The sequence below is a fragment of the Triticum aestivum genome, chromosome 4B (genome assembly GCF_018294505.1).
Source record: "Triticum aestivum cultivar Chinese Spring chromosome 4B, IWGSC CS RefSeq v2.1, whole genome shotgun sequence".
Classification (NCBI taxonomy): domain Eukaryota; kingdom Viridiplantae; phylum Streptophyta; class Magnoliopsida; order Poales; family Poaceae; genus Triticum; species Triticum aestivum.
Window position 1 is genome coordinate 29036093 of NC_057804.1, and position 19675 is coordinate 29055767.

General features: G+C 46.0%; 1 protein-coding gene, 1 long non-coding RNA gene, 2 other non-coding genes and 2 pseudogenes across 5 annotated transcripts; all 6 read right to left on the reverse strand.

The window, feature by feature from the left end:
• Positions 1-972: 972 nt before the first annotated feature.
• LOC123094299 (uncharacterized) lies at positions 973-5538 on the reverse strand. The gene is made up of 5 exons (XR_006445791.1): positions 5438-5538; positions 5253-5329; positions 3734-3906; positions 2586-2816; positions 973-1813 (listed from the first exon to the last, which is right to left on the reverse strand). It is a non-coding gene; the product is annotated as an uncharacterized lncRNA (long non-coding RNA).
• Positions 3441-3559, reverse strand: LOC123095384 (small nucleolar RNA snoR104). Its single transcript, XR_006446239.1, has one exon. It is a non-coding gene; the product is annotated as a small nucleolar RNA snoR104 (small nucleolar RNA).
• On the reverse strand, positions 4708-4819 carry LOC123095407 (uncharacterized; annotated as a pseudogene).
• A 1032-nt stretch (positions 5539-6570) lies between the features above and the next one.
• LOC123095391 (small nucleolar RNA snoR104) lies at positions 6571-6688 on the reverse strand. Its single transcript, XR_006446245.1, has one exon. It is a non-coding gene; the product is annotated as a small nucleolar RNA snoR104 (small nucleolar RNA).
• Positions 6689-7015: 327 nt separating this feature from the next.
• On the reverse strand, positions 7016-7127 carry LOC123095403 (uncharacterized; annotated as a pseudogene).
• A 7858-nt stretch (positions 7128-14985) lies between these two features.
• Positions 14986-19085, reverse strand: LOC123094300 (antimicrobial peptides-like). Of its 2 annotated transcripts, XR_006445792.1 has the most exons (2): positions 18278-19085; positions 14986-15177 (listed from the first exon to the last, which is right to left on the reverse strand). XR_006445792.1 is itself a non-coding variant. In XM_044516340.1 (1 exon), the coding sequence occupies exon 1, from the start codon at positions 18933-18935 to the stop codon at positions 18336-18338; it is 600 nt and encodes a 199-aa protein (XP_044372275.1). In that variant the 5' UTR covers positions 18936-19084; the 3' UTR covers positions 18109-18335. The 2 variants fall into 2 exon arrangements, 1 of the variants encoding a protein (XP_044372275.1); XM_044516340.1 differs by lacking the exon at positions 14986-15177 and having other exon boundaries at positions 18109-19084.
• Positions 19086-19675: the final 590 nt, after the last annotated feature.

Here is a 19675-nt window from a genome sequence, read left to right on the forward strand (position 1 = left end):
TCCAACCGTTATCCACATGTTCAGCCCACGACACACGGTACTACCGCTCCAAGGGCGCGCTACTACCGCGAAGCTGTGCGGTACTACCGTGGCTGACCATAGTACTACCGCCACAACAGCACAGGCCGGAACTAGCCTGACAAGGGGGCAGTACTACCGTGCGGGCGCGGATGTAAAAAATTACATCCGCGCCTACTACCGCGACACTGCGGTACTAGATAGGAGGGCCACGGTACTACCGCGCTGGACGAGCGGTACTACCATGGAGGGCGTGGATGTAAAAAATTACATCCGCCCCTACTACCGCATCGGAGCGGCACAAGGCTTGGGAGCCGCGGTACTACCGCTCCAGATGAGCGGTACTACCGTGACACACAGCGGTACTACCGCGTGTACTTGCGGTACTACCGCAAGTACAGCAGTAGTCATCAGATTTCCGCACAACCAAGATAACAAAGGGAAGCTCCAAAATGCAGGGAAAGGAGGAACAAGTGTACGTGTTGATTCCACCCAAACCTTTCCAACGCGGACCCCCTCTTAATAGTACAGCTCTCCTACGACTCAAATCCACCAAAGAGAAACGTAGAACAACGCCGATTTCAATAGTCTTCGAGGGGCACCGAATCGTCTCATGCCTAGAGATGAAGTATCTGAAAAACTCAAGGCACACGATTAGTCCGCAAATGCATTGTCATCAATCACCAAAACACCTGAGGGATAAAATATGCCCTTACAGCGGTCAACGCCAAATATTTGGCCAAGCGGATCGGGGGTGCGATCCAAACAACCCCTATAAATCAAATATCGTCTAGACAAAACAACAAGTTCCAGTACCAGAATTCATCATCAAACTCTAAAGATCAAGAGCTCAAACCAAGTGTGGTGTCATGGTCTTCATTCTATAAATACATGTAACAGCCAAGTGAGCAATCAAATCATCGAGAACCATCTTTTTGGTTCATAACCATCAAATTCGTGTAAACAGTCTAGAGGAGTGGCTCGTCTAATTAAAATCTCACTCTAACAACAATTTGACCTTAAACAGAAGTAAAGGCATCATGCGTACCCTAAACAGAACAGATATTTACTCCTTGTAAACTGTGAGTAATGATCAAGATACACAAGCCCTAGAGATCAAGGATATAACAGCAGAAAGTCATGCTTAATCCAACAATAACAGAACATGCACAAGCAAAGTCACAGATTCAAACTTCTGATCCCTGGAACAAGTCTAAAGCATAGAAGCAGCCATAGCTCACCTTCCATGCAACAATGACTTATATTTGGACATGGTGAGGTGGTCGCATAAGCCATCGGATCAGAGACTAGGAAGAACACAGGTTGATGAAGTCAGGCGTGTTGCTGCTCGCCATCTTGTTTTAGTCTCCATCCACACGCCCATGCTCATCAAAGGTGATGTTCACCAATAAAGCAGGCGATAAAGAAGAAAAGTTTATCACACACACACACACACACACAGAGAGAGAGAACAATGCACTAAACAACAGGTCAATATCATCGCAACTTATCCATTTGACATGGCATCATGATGGCTGTGAACCAAGAGCAACGAAAGCCGTGGCTCGATGACCACAAGGTCAGAGCAGCGGGAGTCGAGGAGCAGAGAAAGGAGAGGTGCTGGGGGAGCTCACCATGGTTGTCTTCTAGGCGATGCCCAACATCGCCGCCTATGTGGCTCTACAGCGGGGCCAATGGAAGATGACGAGGCCGAAGACTGAGCCTACCACCATGCACCTTGCCTGGCATAATGAACCTCTTCTCCTCTGCATAGGTGATCATGTTGTACCAAATCCTACACAAGGACAACACAAAAAACAAATCTTCACGGTGGTAATTTAGTACAGACAACCTAATGAATTGTATAAACTCCAAATTTTGTAAAACCTGATCATAACAAGTGGAAAAAATAGTACTTGGCCAATTCACATTAAATCAATAGAAACCGGCATTCATGGTATTCTACTGAAAAATAACCCCTGGTCCTAAACTGAGAAAAATAAAAATGAGCAAGCCTCAAAAGAAACATGCCTTGTCAGTCCCAAAAGGCTTAGCTAGACCTGGACCTCTACATCTAATTCAAGCCCCAAGAGGCTAAGGTTCTTTTTATGGTGTGTAGAAATATTTGATAGCTCTATATTATAGTTGAAATAAGCACATAAAGACAGAATCCTACTGGAATGTATAATAACATCAAATATTCATAGTATACTACGTTAGTTTACTATGGCAGTTCATTTTCTTCTCTTTATTACTTTAATGTCGAATTTTCATAGCCGGTCATCCTCTACAGCCGATCCTAGACATCACGAATCGGACCAACTTAACCAAGTTGAGACCACCAGAGTAAAGCCTAGTTCATCATCACATAACTGAACCATCTAATAGATCACATAAATGGAAGTTCAGTTCTACTAGATTGCTAAATCTATGGAGCAACTGTCTAGGAAAGTGTATATATCGGTAAAAAAGACCAGCAACATTTCGTGTTCCACTATCATGGGCTTAATGAAAGATACAGCTGGGCAAGGGGGTAGTGCAGCTCGGAGAGAGAGAAAGGTACCTACCTCAGAGGCCAGGTGGGAATGGACGAAGACAGCAGTCCCCATCTGCGGTGTCTTGTACGACACCGGACGAAAGAGCGCATAGCCCCGTCGCTGACATAATGACAAAACTGGTGTTTGGCATGGCCGCAAAGTTGCTTTAGAAGTGCATCTTCAGAACATATGGCTTTAGGACCTTGGTGATTGCAGGTGCCCTAGTTGGTGCGAGAAACCAAGTTGGCTAATTAAGTTGATCTATGTAAGCCAGGACATAGAAAATGAGAGTTAGCCAAGAACACATGCAGTGTTTCATGAAAAACTGCACAAATGGTTATCCTTAGCACACAACAAAAAAGGTGGTATATGTTTCAGATTCTAACTCAAGGATTGCATACAAATGTATAATGTATCATAAAAAGGGCACTCAAGTTTGATGCTTATTGTCAGTTGAATCCAAGGAAATCATGTTACAGTTTACATCATCATAGTTCATCATTCTTGCAGTGACAATTTCAGCAGTTGAGAAAGTGATAAAGTGATCCAGTAAGTAGTAATCAATTCAAAACCGAATGCCTGAAAGTGAAGAATTTTTAGTATGCAGCAGTTAAGTCACTTATATGCTAGTACAAAGTGGACACACAGGATAAGATTTTTAGGAGTTCATGGAAGACTAGTTGTGTTGGCCCCAGTGTCCCGCTTTCAGCCTTTTCTTCCTAAAGCTTTTATTCAAGACTTGCAGCAAACCATTTAAACAAGTCAACATACTCCAAGCACTTGAACCCCAAGGAGAAAAACTGAAAGTGCTACTCCAACTAGACATAAATGAGGGTTATTAAACCAGGCAAACATCTTTGAAAGGAACATCAAAACAAATTCAGCATGGATGTTTTCTCATTTGAGACTCGTAGAACTTCCTAACGATACCACAAGCAGGAAATGAAATTTTAACTTTAAGAATATTGTATTAGGTAGACATGTTGTCCTTTGAATGCCATCATTATCTTCTTCAGTGGCATATAAAGTTAGGTGTGGACATGGGTTTCATTGTTCTGGAAGAAGCATTCGGCACAGACCCCTGTAAGGTTCTGAAGATGAGCAAGAACGACTCGTTCTTCCTTAACATAGGAGGGCATTACAGGGAGCAGGGTAGAGAGGAACGAAAATGAGCTTACCTACACTGGAGTTGGTTCTGTCCACCAGAGGCGAAGGGAGAGCCGAGCCGCATGTCGGGGAAGAGCAGCAGGGGAGCGGTCGGCGACCCGGTGCGACTAGCGTTCGCCATCTCCGCCTCCGTCTGGCTACTACGCGCCTCTCGTGGATAACCATGTAGGCTAGTTAAGCTGATCTGCGTAAGCCAGGACATAGGAAATCAAATTTAGGCAACACATGCTATGTTTCAGAAAACTGCAGAAATTGTTGTCCCTAGTACATAAAAAACTAGGTGTTATATGTTTCAGATTCTAACTCTAGGATTGCGTACAAATGTATAATGTATATCACACAAAGGGCATTCAAGTTTGATGCTTATCGTCAGGTGAATCCAGGGAAAGCATGTTACAGTATACATCATCATAGTTCATCATTCTTGCAGTGACAATTTCAGGAGTGAGAAAGTGAAAAGGTGATCCAATAAATAGTAATCAATTCAATACGCTATTGGCTAAAAGTGAAGAATTATTAGTTAGCACACTATATAGACACACAGTATAACATTTGAAGAATCCGTAACAGACTAGCTGGTTGGTCCCAGTGTCCCACTTTCAGCCTTTTTTTCCTAAAGCTTTTATTCAAGACTTAAAGCAAACCATTTAAACAAGTAGACATACTCCAAGCACAAAGTTGGGACATGGGAGTAGCCAAAGAGCTGGAAATTTCTTTAATCAATAAGTATTTTGCTTCTACAGAAATCAATAAAAATACAAAACTTCCACCGATATATTCAATACAAGAAGGCCCTCGATTAACGCTAAGGCATATTGCACTGGCATATCCAGGGTTGAATTCCAGACTAAACTGAGAAACCCTTGAGTTCAAAATGAATAAGCAAAGAATTTTCATGCACAAGAAAACAGACAAGGAATGTTCACTTCAAGAAACCATAAATGGAAGATTAAGCAAATCCACTTGTGTTGTAACAAACACTAACGAAGTTGTCTTATCATTTGAGACTTCCAGCACTTGCTTACAGTACCACAAGCAGGCAATGAAAATTTTACTCTAGGAACACTACCGGGTAGGCATCTTATCATTTTCTTCCATACAATAAACAATTGGGCATGTGGATAGGGCAGGATGCAACTTGCTTCTTCAGAGGATAAACTTTTCATGCACATTACAAACACTATCAGGTAAATTTATTCCTTTATTATGTACTTAAAGCTGAATAACATTTTATTCCGTTACAACTAACGCCATTTAATCAAAGGAAAACTTTTAGATCCACAAATAAGCAATGAAAGCACATATGTTAGGCAGGGTTGGTAAAGACAGTTGAAAATCAAAGGTTGTTCATCTCCAGCCTCAGATGTTCGTCGACGTAAATTAAAGCACATACATAGCAGATTTAACTGGAATCAAAATCACAAGGAAACTCTCTCTCTCTCTCACACACACACACACACAAACACAACCCTGAAATTCATTTTTGCTAAAAGAGGAGAAAAGAGAGGGAAGACAGCAAGTGAGACTCACCATTGCAGTTGAAGTACGAGATGGACTCGCTGGTGCGGGGCGTGCACCACACGTCAGTCTGTCTCATCCTACCTGACCTGCATGAGGAAGAAAACCGCACAACATCAGGGAAAGGGGAGATGAGCAAATCGAATGGAATCAAACCAAGCGCAAGCGGACAGTGCAACTCAGAGAGAGACAGGTACCTCTTAGTGGCCAGGTGGGAATGGACTACAACAGCAATCCCCATCTGTGGTGTCTTGTACGGCACCGGATGGAAGAGCGCACAGCCCCATCTAGAGCTCACTGCCAATCTAACTTGATTTTTATAATATCTTTCTTTTTGGGGGGAAAAAGATAGACCTACTGCGCAAATGAATCTTAATCATTCACTGTCCTCTTGAATAAGATTCAAGAATGAATCTGACTTATTTGGTAAATGAAACAAAATTACTGTTTAACATGCATATATCGTACAGGTCATGCCATTTGTCCAAACAATGAGGAAAGGTCCATCTTTTAACTGCCACCAACGAAATTACCTATCTCTAGAAATCTATGGTTCAGTTGGTTACCATTGCAACTCTAGCTAGGAAATATATATTGCACATCCACCAACAACAGGAACACCAGCACAAACAAAATGGAGATTACAAACACCTAAACAAGGCCCTTCTTGGCCCATGATGTAATTCAACAATTGAGAAAGTGACAAAGTGATCCAGTAAATAGTAAGCAGCAGGAATGATACCACAAGCAAGAAATCAAAGTTTTACTTTAGGAATATTGTATCAGGTAGACATGTTGTCCTTGAATGCCACCATTCTCTTCTGACGTGGCATATAAAGTTAGGTTTGGCCAAAGTGTTGGAAATTGCTCTAATCGAGAAGTATTTTTCTTCAACAAATTTTTAATAAAGATACAAAAAAGGCATTCAAGTTTGATGCTTATCGTCAGTTGAATCCAAGGAAAGCATGTTACAGTTTACATCATCCTAGTTCATCATTCTTGCAGTGACAAAGTGATCTAGTAAATAGTAATCAATCCAAAACTTTATGGCTGAAAGTGAAGAATTTTTAGAATGCAGCAGTTAAGTTACTGATATGTTAGATATAACATTTTTAAGAGTCCATAACATACTAGTTGGTTGGTCCCAGTGTCATACTTTCAGCCTTTTCTTCCTAAAGCTTTTATTCTAGACTTAAAGTGAACCAAACAAGTAGACATACTCCAAGCAGTGGACCGTAAGGAGAAAAACTGAAAGTGCTACTCCTAGATGTAAACGAGAGTTACTAAACTATGCAAACATCTTTGGAAGGAACATCATAACAACTTCAGCATGTATGTTTTCTCATCTCAGACTTGCAGAACTTCGTAACAACACCACAAGAAGGAAATGAAAGTATCACTTTAGGAAGATTGTATCAGGTAGACATGTTGTCCTTTGAATTCCACCATTTTCTTCTTCCGTGGCATATAAATTTAGGTGTGGCCAAAGTGCTGGAAATTGCTCTAGTCGAGAACTATTTTGCTTCTACGAAATTGTAATAAAGATATGAAAACTCCCACCAATATATTCAACACTAAAAGGGCTTAACTAAAGCTAAAGCATGTTGCATTGACATATTCAGGGCTGATTCCAGATTGAACTATGGAACCCCTTGAGATCACAATGAGTAAGCAAGAACTATCCTACGCAAGAAAACCAACAAAGAATGTTTTCCTGAAGAAACTATAACTTGGAGGTTGAACTAAATCCACCTATGTGGTCACAAGCACTGATGAAAGTCGTCTTATCATCTGAGGCTTGCAGAACTTGCTAACAATGCGACAAGCAGGAAATGGCAATTTTACTCTAGGAAGACTATCAGGTAGGCATCTTATCTTTCTCTTCCATGTAATAAACAGTTGGGCATGAGCACAAGGCAGGATGCAACTTGCTTCTTCAAAGGATAAAATTTCCAGGCACATTACGAACACTATCACGTAAATGAATTCCTTTAAATATTTTATATGCTAGTCAATGCATTCTATTCCGTCACAACGAATTCCATTTCATCAAAGGAAAACTTTTAGATCCACGAATAACCAGTGTAAGCAGATAACTTTGGCAGGTTTAGTAAAGATAGAAGACAAACAACGGTTGTTCATATAAAGCATCAGAAATTACACGATTCAACTCGATGGCGTAAATTAAAGCACATACATAGCAGACCTCTCTCTCTCTCTCTCTCTCTCTTCATACACACACACACAAAAACTGCAGCACGGATTTGCCAAGGTCAATGATGACCGGCTTCGCCCTCTGAAATAGGCACGTACAGTACATATTCACAATGCCATATGTTTACATCCAGCCACAGCGCGCAAAAAAACGGAGTTCATCTACAAAATGCCTACTCCTTAACATTATATCACACAGACTGAACTACTTACTACTAGCACAACCATGAATCTCTAGATATAGAAGTAAAACTTTGTTGATTCATGACATCCACAGAAGACAAAGAAAGGCTAACATCCTTAGAAGTTACAAACAGCAGGGAACATTTCGTAGCTCTGCGTCTCCCTCCGTCTCTCTTACTCACACACATACAGCAGAGCAGACTGAAAACTCAAATGCATTTTTGCTCTCGGATGGAGAGAAAAGAGAGGGAGGACCACAAGAGAGACTCACCATCACAGTTGAAGTAGGAGATGGACTCGCTGGTGCGGCGCGCGCACCACAGGTCAGTCTGTCTCCTCCTACCTGACCTGCATGAGGAAGAAAACCGCACAACATCAGGGAAAGGGGAGATGAGCAAATCGAATGGAATCAAACCAAGCGCAAGCAGATAGTGCAGCTAAGAGAGGAGAAAGGTATCTCATAGTGGCCAGGTGGGAATGGACTACAAGAGCAATCCCCATCTGCGGTGTCTTGTACAGGACTAGAGAGATGAGCATACGGACCCATCTAGAGCTCACTGCCAATCTAACTTGAGTTTTCTACTATCTTCTTCTTTGGGGGAATAAGATAGACCTGCTGTCCAAATGAATCTTAGTCATTCACTGTCCTCTTGAATAAGCTTGAAAATGAAATCTGACTTATTTGATAAATGAAACAAAAATACTGATTAACATGCATATATCTACAGGTCATGTCATTTGTCCAAACGATGTTGAAAGGTCCGTTTTATAACTGCCACCAATGAAATTACCTATCTTTATAAGTCGATGATCCAGTTGGTTACCACTACAACTCTAGCTAGGAAATACATACTGCTCATCCACCAACAGGAAGACCAGCACATGGTGCACATCCACCTACAGGAAGACCCGCACATGGTGCACATCCACCTACAGAAAGGACGAGAACATTACCTGAACGCTGGCTGTTGTTTGGCATGGTTGCCCCCTCGCCTTGTTGCACCTCTCCGTGCCGTCGTGCTCCAGATCATGCGCGCTGCAGTACTCTTGCACATCGGGGCGCTCGGTCTCGCGGGCCACAGCCTTGCAGCCTCGCTGACTTGCACCTGACTTATTTGGCAAATGAAACAAAATTACGAAATAGCACGCATATATATCTACAGGTCATGTCGATTGTCTAAACGATGAGGAAAGGTCCAGTCTTTTTACTGCCACCAACTAACCAACGAGATTAGCCATCTCTATAAATCTCTGCACCAGTTGGTTACCACAGGAAATATATGGTTTGCAGGAAGCCGTGAACAGGGTACAGGAAGTGGAGCGAGAAGATTACCATGAACGCGGTGTTGTTTGGCGTGGTCACCGCTTCGCCTTGCTGCTCCCTCGTGTGCGCCTTGCTGCACCCGCGTGTGCTCCTGCACATCCACGTCCTCGGGGGTCGCAGCCTTGCGCCGCCGCACCTGTGCACTATACTCTGTTGCGTGCCTTCTTAGAGAAGATGAGACATCAGAGAGAGAGAGAGAGAGAGAGAGAGAAGCTGCATACCCGTCCCTTGTCGAGGTCTTGAAGGAGAGGGATCCCGAGCTCGGTCGCCATGGCCACAGACTAGGGTTTCGGGCGCGGGGAGCGAGAGACGGAGAGCCGTGGAGGTTGGATCCGGTGGGTGGCTAGGAGGGGTGGAAGGAGGAGGACGCGGTAGCGGTGGTTGCCGCGGCCTGTGGATCTAGGGCTTCCCTCCGAGAAAGAAGAGAGGGGGGAGAGGAGAAGGTTGGGGGCGCCAGCGGCGCGGTGCAGGGCGGTGGCGGAGGCGGGAGGTCGCCGGTGGGGTGGGGAGAGGAGGTCGGCGGCGGATTGAATCGAGAGGAGATGAGGCGAGGAGGAAGATAGAAGAGAAGGAAGCGGCGGATTGGGTTTGGATTTGGGCCAAAGAGATTGTTTTTGGTTGGTTGGTTGGTTGTGTTGGATACTTTTTCACATTCATCTTTTGAACCAAATCTTTCAGAGAGGGTGGGAGAATTCCCACACTTTCGCTTGATTGAACCAAATATTCATGAAAGCGCGGGAGCGGTCCAATATCTCGGTGCCAAAAGATGGAAGCGGCGAGGTGGGTTGGGTTTGGCGCTAGTTATCCATCCAACGATGCCAAGTGGCCTCACTTTATTGGTCACTCTTGACCTCCCACGGATTGATCATCCCTCTCCATCAGATCCCAACTTTCCTACTAGATTCGAAGGTGGATACCTCGCGTCACGTGGATCATGCTCCCTGCTCTCAGTAAAACCCGACGACCGGCTCTCACATGAATTTCTTCTTCATTTATTGTTGTAAATCTGGAAAAAAAATCTAGAAAACAAGTTTGATATAAATGTATGGAACTAAAATATGTTGATTTTTTTTACCATAGCCACTATTATTTTTTCATCACGTGGGACCCACACTTGTGCTTCAAAGTAGCACCAGGATCTTCATGATAGAGAGTCTCTCATTTTGTCATTTTCATTTACTAGTGGGAATTTTTCATTATAGAACTTGGCTTGTATATTCCAATGATGGGGTTCCTCAAAATGCCCTAGGTCTTCATGAGCAAGCGAGTTGGATGCACACCCACTTTGTTCTTTTGTTGAGCTTTCATATACTTATAGCTCTAGTGCATCCGTTGCATGGCAATCCCTACTCACTCACATTGATATCTATTGATGGGCATCTCCATAGCCCGTTGATACGCCTAGTTGATGTGAGACTATCTTCCCTCCTTTTGTGTTCTCCACAACCACCATTCTATTCCACATATAGTGCTATATCCATGGCTCACACTCATGTATTGCGTGAAGATTGAAAAAGTTTTGAAAATGTTAAAGTATGAAACAATTGCTTGGCTTGTCATCGGGGTTGTGCATGATTTAAATACTTTGTGTGGGGAAGATGGAGCATAGCCAGACTATATGATTTTGTAGGGATAACTTTGTTTGGCCATGTTATTTTGAGAAGACATGATTGCTCTGCAAGTGATAAGGCTTCTCTACATGCCATGCATTCAAGAATCGCTATGTCCTGCATCCCTTCAATCACCAATGCTGAGCTTCCCAGGTAATTTCCCCGTTCATCGCGACAGACAGCCACCGCCGCCCCTCTTCCATAGCGTTTAGATACCCCCGCGTCGACATGGATTTTGACGAATCCTGTCGGCGGTGCCATTGGCCTTACACTGCCTGTTGCTGCTGTCCTGGGTGCTGCTGCTCTCGGTGTTGCATGTTATTGCTCTTTGACTATCTCGAGCTCAACTAGATAGCGATTAATGAATGCGTGGGTCGCGTGGGGGCTCTAGAAAATGCCTTCATGAATTGCCTTTCTCCCCGCTATCCATGTTGCCCACAGTGTTACCACCAGTTTCACAAAAGCCTCATGCGATAATGATCGTATTAATGAAAACAACCACTGTTTAGCGCTCAGCTCGCTTGATTCCATCAACTGGTCCGCTAACTCCTCATCCGCCAGTGCCCAGACGCAGCTGGACATAGAGCAGTCCAGAAGAGAGTGCCTCCAAGAATCATGTGCACCACACAATCCGCACGAACTTGAAGTCGCCATGTTTCTATGTTCCCTGACATCCTCCGTGGGTAATGAGTGCCTCGCAAGTCGCCATAGGAACATCCTTATTTTCCCTGGGACGCTGACATGCCATATGGACTTCCACGAACTCTTTTCTTGCTGCATATTCGAAGCTCCTGCTGTCCCTTAGAGCCATGCTTCTCTTCTTTGCTTTGTTGCTATTAACATCTTATACGCGGAACGTTCTGAGAAGGCGCCATTCTTTTCAAAATTCCAGCACCAGCAGTCTGGAAGATTCATAGTGCATAGCGGGATGCTAAGAACATGAGGTATATCTATGGGCAAAAGAACTTCTCTGATCCGTTAATATTCCAGCACGCCACCGTAGCGTCTATTAATTCAGAAACATTTTCTGGGGGGTTTGCAACTCTGCTTCCATAAGGTCTCAGGAATTCATCTCCTGGGATCCAATTATCATTCTAAATATTAGTGCTTGCACCATTTCCAATCCTTCTAATTAGACCTTGTTTCAATATATCTCTTCCTTCGACTATTGCCCTCCAGATTTGGCTCGGGTGGCTGCCGATGTTGGCTTCTAGTATTGTTCTATTTGGGAAGTAAACTCCTTTCAAGATTCGGGAGCTCAGAGCGTCTGGATTTTGCAGAATCCGCCATGCCTGCCTAGCAAGCAAGGCTAGGTTAAAAAGCTTGAAGTCCTTAAACCCTAATCCTCCCATATCTTTGGGTTGCGTCATATCCTTCCAGGATACCCAGTTTGGCTTTCGCTTGCCATCTCTACTCCCCCACCAAAACTTGCGGACTAGCATGTTCAAGTGTTCACATAGCCCCCGCGGCAATTTGAAGCAAGACATTGAAAAAACTGGGATAACCTGCGCAACAGACTTGACCAACACTTCTTTACCTGCCGTGGACATGGTTTTCTCTATCCACCCTTGGATCTTGTTCCACAAACGGTCCTTGAGATATTTAAAGGCCCCATTCCGTGACGAGCCCACATCCGATGGCATGCCGAGATATTTCTCATTAAGTGTCTCCTTGGGTACATGTAGTAACTATTTTAATTTTGAGAAATCTTCAATATTTTTTTTCAAACTTGGATCTCCAGGACCGAAGCAGGATGCTCTATCCACTAGGCCATCTTAATCCTTCTAGAGGAAAGTATCATTTTCCCCCCGAAATCCTCTGCAATGGACCAATTTCCCCCTCAACTCTAATACTGGATCAATCGGCCCCTCAAATCTGTAAAACCAGATCAATTCTCCCATAAGGTGGTTTCAGACTTGATTTGGAGTGGTTTTCACCCATACCATGCATTTCTCTGGATTGACCGTGCACTTCACTTCATAACAGTTTGGGTGGAGATGACTGCTTCAGTGCGTCGAGCTCGCCTCCGTGGCCGGCATGCTCGCCGCTCGTCGTCTTCTTGGTCTCCACCAGGCTGCCGCTGATGTACTCCCACCCGATACCTACAACGTCGTGCCGCTGCTCAGGTCCAACCACCCGCAAGGGAACCGCTCTGTGTGCCTCGCACCACCCGGACTGGTGCCCCGCTTGGAGGACGTAGGTTTGGGTGGTTGCCTTCAAGACCAACTCGAGTGATTTGAGGCTCATCTATTGGCGGTGGCTCAAAGGGAGAATAAGGTGAGCCACTTGGTGCTCCGCAACTTTGGCTTCCCCACCTATCCAAAGGGTACTAGAACTCCCCAAAGAGTGTGAACTTCTAGATAAAACCTACGTCCTCGACTCACTGGTAGTTTATTGGTTCCCACACCTTTAGTTGCTTTGTGTGTGTTTTTGCTTGCTAATTAATTTTTTTCTTGCATACCTCCTTTCTTGCTTACCATATAGATTGTTCTAACTGTGGACTGCATTTCTAGAGAGCTTACTTGGTCCGCACCAACCTCCAATTTTGGAAGTTAAGCTAAAATTCGTAATCTCCTATTCACCCCACCCCCTAGTCGACGTCTTGATCCTTGCAATGGGTGGAGACACGTGACCCATGCCAGCGTGATGCATCTTTAGGCTAGCTAGCTGCCAGATGGATCCTTAGCAAACTAGTCTCTAGATCAATCCATAGCAAGCTATTCCCTAGATCAATCTGTAGCAAGCTAGCTGCCACATGCATCCTTAGGCTAGCTAGACGCTCAACACGGCGATGCGAAACAGGTGAGGAACACGAAAGAGAGATATGGGAGGCGAGAGAGGGGTGGCGGCAATGTGCAAGATGGGAAGCGGGGTAGAGAGAGAGAGACGACCATGAGGCGTGATCCGTGAGAACCTTGTGTTCACCAATCAAAACACAACATCTTTGGCAAGTGTAAACAGAGGACACTCGACAAATAATCATTGGCAGGTGTAAATAGCACGACACCCGGCAAACATTTTCCCTTTTCTTATTTCTTTTTTTTTTCATTGCTATTTTTTCTAACAGGGGCTCCACACTTGGCACCCCGGATACAACTCCTTCAACCCAGGAAAATACCAGCAAGAAAAGGGATTATAAATGTGTTTAATGTATTAAATATATTTAAGTGCGCTTAATGGATTAAATATAGCAAATGGAGCAGGAAAAAATGCCAAATTCTGGCATGGAACATTTGATGATGTATGTTGAGCCAGAAAAAGTTTCAACGTCAAACGATAAAGTAACCAGCACTCCGCTTTCAAACCAGACACATTTCTTCTCAAAATCACGATTCTTCCTTAGAGATGGTTTGGTTTTCTAAGGAGTGTATGTTCCAAATTTTGTGAAGCCTTTTCCAATTTTTACCACAACCTATAGGGATAATATAATTACACCATGTCAAGTTTCATGTTTTCCAGGCTTCGTTCCATTTTCTACATTTAAAAATACAATAAGCTCCATGTTCGTGGTCAAGTCTTGGCACCTTGATGTTTGTGATTCCTTTTATTTTCTTGGATAAGGCTTGAATATATACTCAAGAACACAAATAGGATTTTTCAACCCAATTTTGCCAACCTTTTCACGCACTAGAATTTTCTATCTCTTCTTATGAACTTCCAGTTCAAATTTTAATTATACTGAATGCCTAGATATGCACTACATGGACTGAATGTAGCAAACGGACCCCGAAAATGTCAAATTTTGACATAGAACATTTTATGGTGTATCTTGAGTGTAGAATTTTTTTTAAGGCAAACGATAAAGAAGCAATTGCTTTGCCTTCAACTCTTAGATGTTCCCTTTCAAAAGAGTGATTCCTTCTTGAAGATGTTCCTCCAGGCACTCTACAAAGGGCTTGTTTGCCTAGTGCTCGATAAAAGACACTCGGCAAACACCCAAACTCTCGGCAAAGACATATTTTCCCGTAGTGTGAGACACACATGTGCCAACCTGGGCTTTTGATCTTTGATGGGCTGGGTACAACCACTCTCCTAACCATCTAAGCACATGTTGGTTCTTAAAATGTTGTGCCCTACATAGTCTAGAACTTCAATGTTGACTCATGCATGATTAAGAAAACGTTTCTAAATTAGCAATAGCTATTATCAAGGTCATTATGTATTCTTGCCATGTACAACTAAGTACAGTAGAGTCTGGTGTACAGTAGAGAAGATGCGATCTTAGCTGTTGTTAGACGTGTTGCTACTTTCGCCAAGCATACTTACGTTAGCGAACTTAGCTATCATGTAAAAGAGCTTTCCCCCCAAAATAGAAATCATGTAAAAGAGCTTACTTAGACAAAGCGGTGTAACGGGAAAGATACGTAGATTTTCATTTCTTGGTGCAACACATGCATGCACACATACGCGTAAACATACGCATGCAGTTCTTGCTTTTTTGGTGTAAACATAGCCGGAACCGCTATAAGAGCTAGCAGACCAACCTGCTAAGAAGGAAAAGGAACAGAGTTCCATGCAGCTCTCTCCTAGTCCTAGGAGAGCATCGCCAACGACGCCAAGCATGCAGCTACCGCACGCTATTGGTCTTTTATTCTCGCGCCTTTGCCTAGCAAGACATATACGCGGGCGTATGGAAGCGTGCACGTACCCCCGGCGACAGGTACGTACGTACTAGGACTTGCGTACACCCTTACGTACCCCCGGCGACAGGTACGTACGTACTAGGCCTCTTTTAGCCGTTCACAAGCCAACTGTTTGTTCGTTCCTGTGCAGTTGTTGCGCGTGTTCGGCTTGTATCGGCGGGGCAACAGCAACGCCGAGTTCAAGTACCTCCACGTCTACAAGCGCATCGACAAGTGCGACAAGTGGTCGGAAGTCCGGCGCACCATCGAGAAGGCCAAGGAGACCTACACGCCTGACGCGCCGTCTCCGGGCGCGTCAGATGGGCGGCCGGACGGCAACAAAGGTGCCAAGAAGAGGAAACACGCCGACGCGGCCACATCTCGCGTGCAGGAGTCCATCTAGCACTGCCTCACCGACGCACAGGTCCAGGCCGCCCTTCGTGAAGAGAAGACCGAGGCGCGTTGGTCGGCGTTGATGTCGACCAGCGCCGTCAAGCTCGACCTACTCCGGACCAACGTCACCGCGAAGAAGAGGAACACTGACCTGGCTTTCCTGCTGGGCGGGGCGGACATGCTCCAAAGCACCGACGAGGCGGTCAAGGCGTGGTACAGGGCGCATGTTGGCCTCATCCTGGACCAGCTTCCCTCGGCGACGCCGCCCATGCACACGCCGCCGCCGCCGCCAAGCCCGACCGCTGATGCCGCCGAGACTGCCCGCAGCACATAAGCCACGCCGCCAAGCACAGAGGCCCCGTCAAGCCCGCGCACGCCGACTCCAGCGACGCCAGAGGCCGACCTTGCCGCATGATGCGCGCTTCCGTCCTTTCCTGCTTTTTTGTACGCCGAACATTTCATCCGACCGCCGATCTAGGCCGCTTGATCACCGGATTGTGGCATCTATTTTGGGCGCGGGAACGACTATGTTTAAATTTTTCCGTGGCTGGGGGGCGGCAGCTAGGGGCGTGACTGGGAGCTAGGCCGGCCCCAGGGGCCGAACTAGCGCCGGCTCGCCCCCAGGCCGCGGTTTTTCTGTGCCCTGGGGGACCGAACGGCTGGAGATGCTCTAAGAAGGCACCACTATCGTCGTCGCAGCCTTGCTGCTTGTGTGATGCATTGGGATTTCCCCCGAAGAGGAAGCGTGAAGCAATATAGTAGCGGATAGTATTTTCCTCAGCAGAGAACCAGTGTTATCGAACCAATAGGAGAACCACGCAACACCCACCAATAGTATCTACACACACAATAGCAAATACTTGCACCCAACATGGGCAAGAGTGTTGTCAATCCCCTTGTACTTGTTAATTGCAAGGATCAAATCTGGTAATAGGTGATATATAAATTGCAAAGTAAAATAAAAGATAAAAAGTTGCAGAAAGGTATTTTTGGTTTTTCTAATATGATTAAATAGACCCAGGGAATATAGTTTTCACTAGAGGCATATCTCTCATAAAGATGGCATACGGTGGGTAGACAAATTACTGTTAGGCAATTGGTAGAAAAACACATAGTTATGTCGTTATTCATGGCATGATCATGTACATAGGCATTACGTCTGTGACGAGTAGACCGGCTCCTGCCTACCGATGATTCCAATTTATGTGATGATTTTGACAAGTATTCTATGCCTAGATGGGGGGCTTTGTGGAATGCAATACAACGTTGAAGCTCAGCTGCAAGAGGACACCGCCGCATGGAAGAAACTTCGAACCCGAGGTGTGGTGTAAAAATAACAAGGTATTGATAGTCTGAGAACTAAAGGGGCTTCTCAGATGCCCGACGTGTGATATCCTCAGATGCCTGATGTCTTGTGAACTCTTCAGATACACCTCGGCAGTCCTCAAGATCGGAAATGGGAAGAATTATTGAACGAGCTTTCAAAATCGACGACCGAAGACAAAGAACAGTTCGGAAGAACCGAGGAGCGTCATCGCTTGAAGACCGGTTTAGGGGGCTACTGTTGTTCTCCTAGACTAAGGGGTACTCACCACATCGTTGCCCGACCAGGTGGGTTGGGCCGAGGACCCCCATGGCGGTTCATTAATGGGCTTCTTCGGGTAGCCCATGACGTATACAAGGAAATTTGTACAAGACGATAACCCTTCTAAATCTTAGGCCTCCGGTGCATTATATAAACCGAGGCTAGGCTAGTCAACAGATCATGTGGTATTACAATCTTGTGGTAGATACATGTACTCTATACTACACCCCATATCAATTATAGTCAAAAACAGCATGTAGGGTATTATCTCTTCGAGGGAGGCTAAACTTGGGTAAAATCTCTATGTCACTTGTTCGCCATGTTACCATCGTGTGAAGACGCCTAACTTAGGACCCCTACCTCAAGATATGCCGAATTTAGCACCAACAACACGCATGCAGCGCCTCCCTGCAAGGCCACACCAGGCCGCCCCCGCAATCTTGCATGCCCAATCCACTGGCACACCACGCTCCAGCAGACAAGCACCTAGCATGCCAGGAGCCAGAGCCACCGCGCGGACCTCCGCTCCACCCATGCATCCTACACGCCTGCACTCCCGGCGCACCATGCGTCCTTGCCCGAGATCAGTTCCCACGTCCCGGACGGGAGGCCTGTGAGATGCCGACGCGCGTGGACCCAAGCCCCTCTTGCGCTGCCTCGCCTCGATGCCCCTGACCGCCCGCGGGAGCGACCAAGGAGCAAGCATACCAAGGAGTTTGGTCAAGTTCGATTTTCATTACGAAAGACAGGGTTCAAACACACTACTACCTCCGTTTCATATTAAGCGTTGATTTAGTATAAAGTTAGCGACACTTAATATAAAACATGAACGGAGGGTGACATGTGTCGTGAGGTCAATGCATTCATGTGGTAGCTTGAAAGGTGTTGAGTGGGACGACAGAGGGGTACTTTACTAAGATAAATCCATATTACAAAGGAAGGAAAATCGATAAGATTGCAATTAACGGCCACAGAACAGCCGGAACCGCTACAAGGAAAAGGAACAGAGTTCCATGCAGCTCTCTCCTAGTCCTAGGAGAGCATCGCCAACGACGCCAAGCATGCAGCTACCGCACGCTATTGGTCTTTTATTCTCGCGCCTTTGCCTAGCAAGACATATACCCTTACATTATTATTATTATTATTAGGTGCGTGACATGACACTCACACCGCCTCGATGATGGCGCCGGCCACCGCTTCCCAGCCGCGGAGGTGCTCGTCGTCGACGATGTTGCTGCCGCGAACGCACTGTCGCACGCACTGTTGGTGCTTGGTCCGATATTTCCAGCCCTGACACTTCCTTTGGCAAGACAGTTGGCACTCCCTGTCGCACGGACGCCCGGCGACCTCCTCCTCTTGGGCGTGGCGGTGCTCGTCGACGTCGTTGCCGCCGCCCACAGCGAGGCTGAGGCCGCGGCGCATGCACTGTTGCACGCACTGGTCCTTCCTCGTCGGGTCTTGCCAGTGGCTACACTTGTTCTCGCAAGACGCTCTGCTGGGGTGGTGATGCTCCCGGCTGTGGCACTCGTCCACGCACTGCTTTTTCCTCGCCGGAACTTGGTGGTGTTGGCACTTGAGGTCGCACGAGTCGTTCTCCTCCGGATCATCGACGCGCAGACGGGCCTCATCCGCCTCCTCCACCTCCGGGACAGCAGTGGCTACCGCCCCATCGTCCTGCTCCGCGCCTGCTGCCGCCGCCGCAGCCAGCAGCACCCCGGCGAGCAGGAGGAACCACCAAACCCCACCCTTGTGAATGAACCCCATTGCTGCTCACACTAGAGAGTAGAGATGGATGGCAATGGATGGGAGAACTTGAAGGCCAGCGCCGACCTTTATATACACACGAGCGAGATGTCTATTGCATTTGATTTGATTTGAGCCAGGCATCTTCGCGAGAGGACTGCTGTTTATTGCGTGTGCCATGAAGTGAACCATGTGGGGGCCATTGATGCCGGGCAATCACGAGGGACACGAGCAGTACTATACCAGTATACTCTACTAATACCAAGGGATGCGCTGGTGGCTAAGTTTGGACGATAACGCCCTCGCAGACGTGTTCGGCTGCCAAGCAAACACCTGCCACGGACGTGGCGACGCAGGCGGTTGCCACGGTGAGGAGTGATTTGTTTTTATATCCCATCTGCGGGCTGAGTGGCTAATGTTGTACCGGGAGCGCGCGCCCGGCAAGAGATCTTCATCGTCATTTAATAAATACATTATAACTGAGCACTTTTTCAGCCCTCTCAGGTCAGCAGTGTTCTCGGCCATTCAATCGTTATTTTGGATTTTTAGCCGCCAGATTAGCTCTGAATCATGCGTACGTTACTATTAAGAAGCGCTAACTGTGCCGGGCCGCTGCTCCAGTGACATTTTTGGACGTCCGATATTACTTGGGCCTAATGGGATGAAGCTCGACGGTCTTCCTCCCGTAACCGTAGGTGGTAAGTGCAGATGCGTTACTTGCCTCTTAATCTTCATCCGTTTCCTTATATATAATGCCCACC

Coding starts and splice junctions, on each gene's coding strand:
- LOC123094300 (XM_044516340.1), bottom strand. CDS start 18,935: ATGGGGTTCATTCACAAGGGTGGGGTTTGGTGGTTCCTCCTGCTCGCC.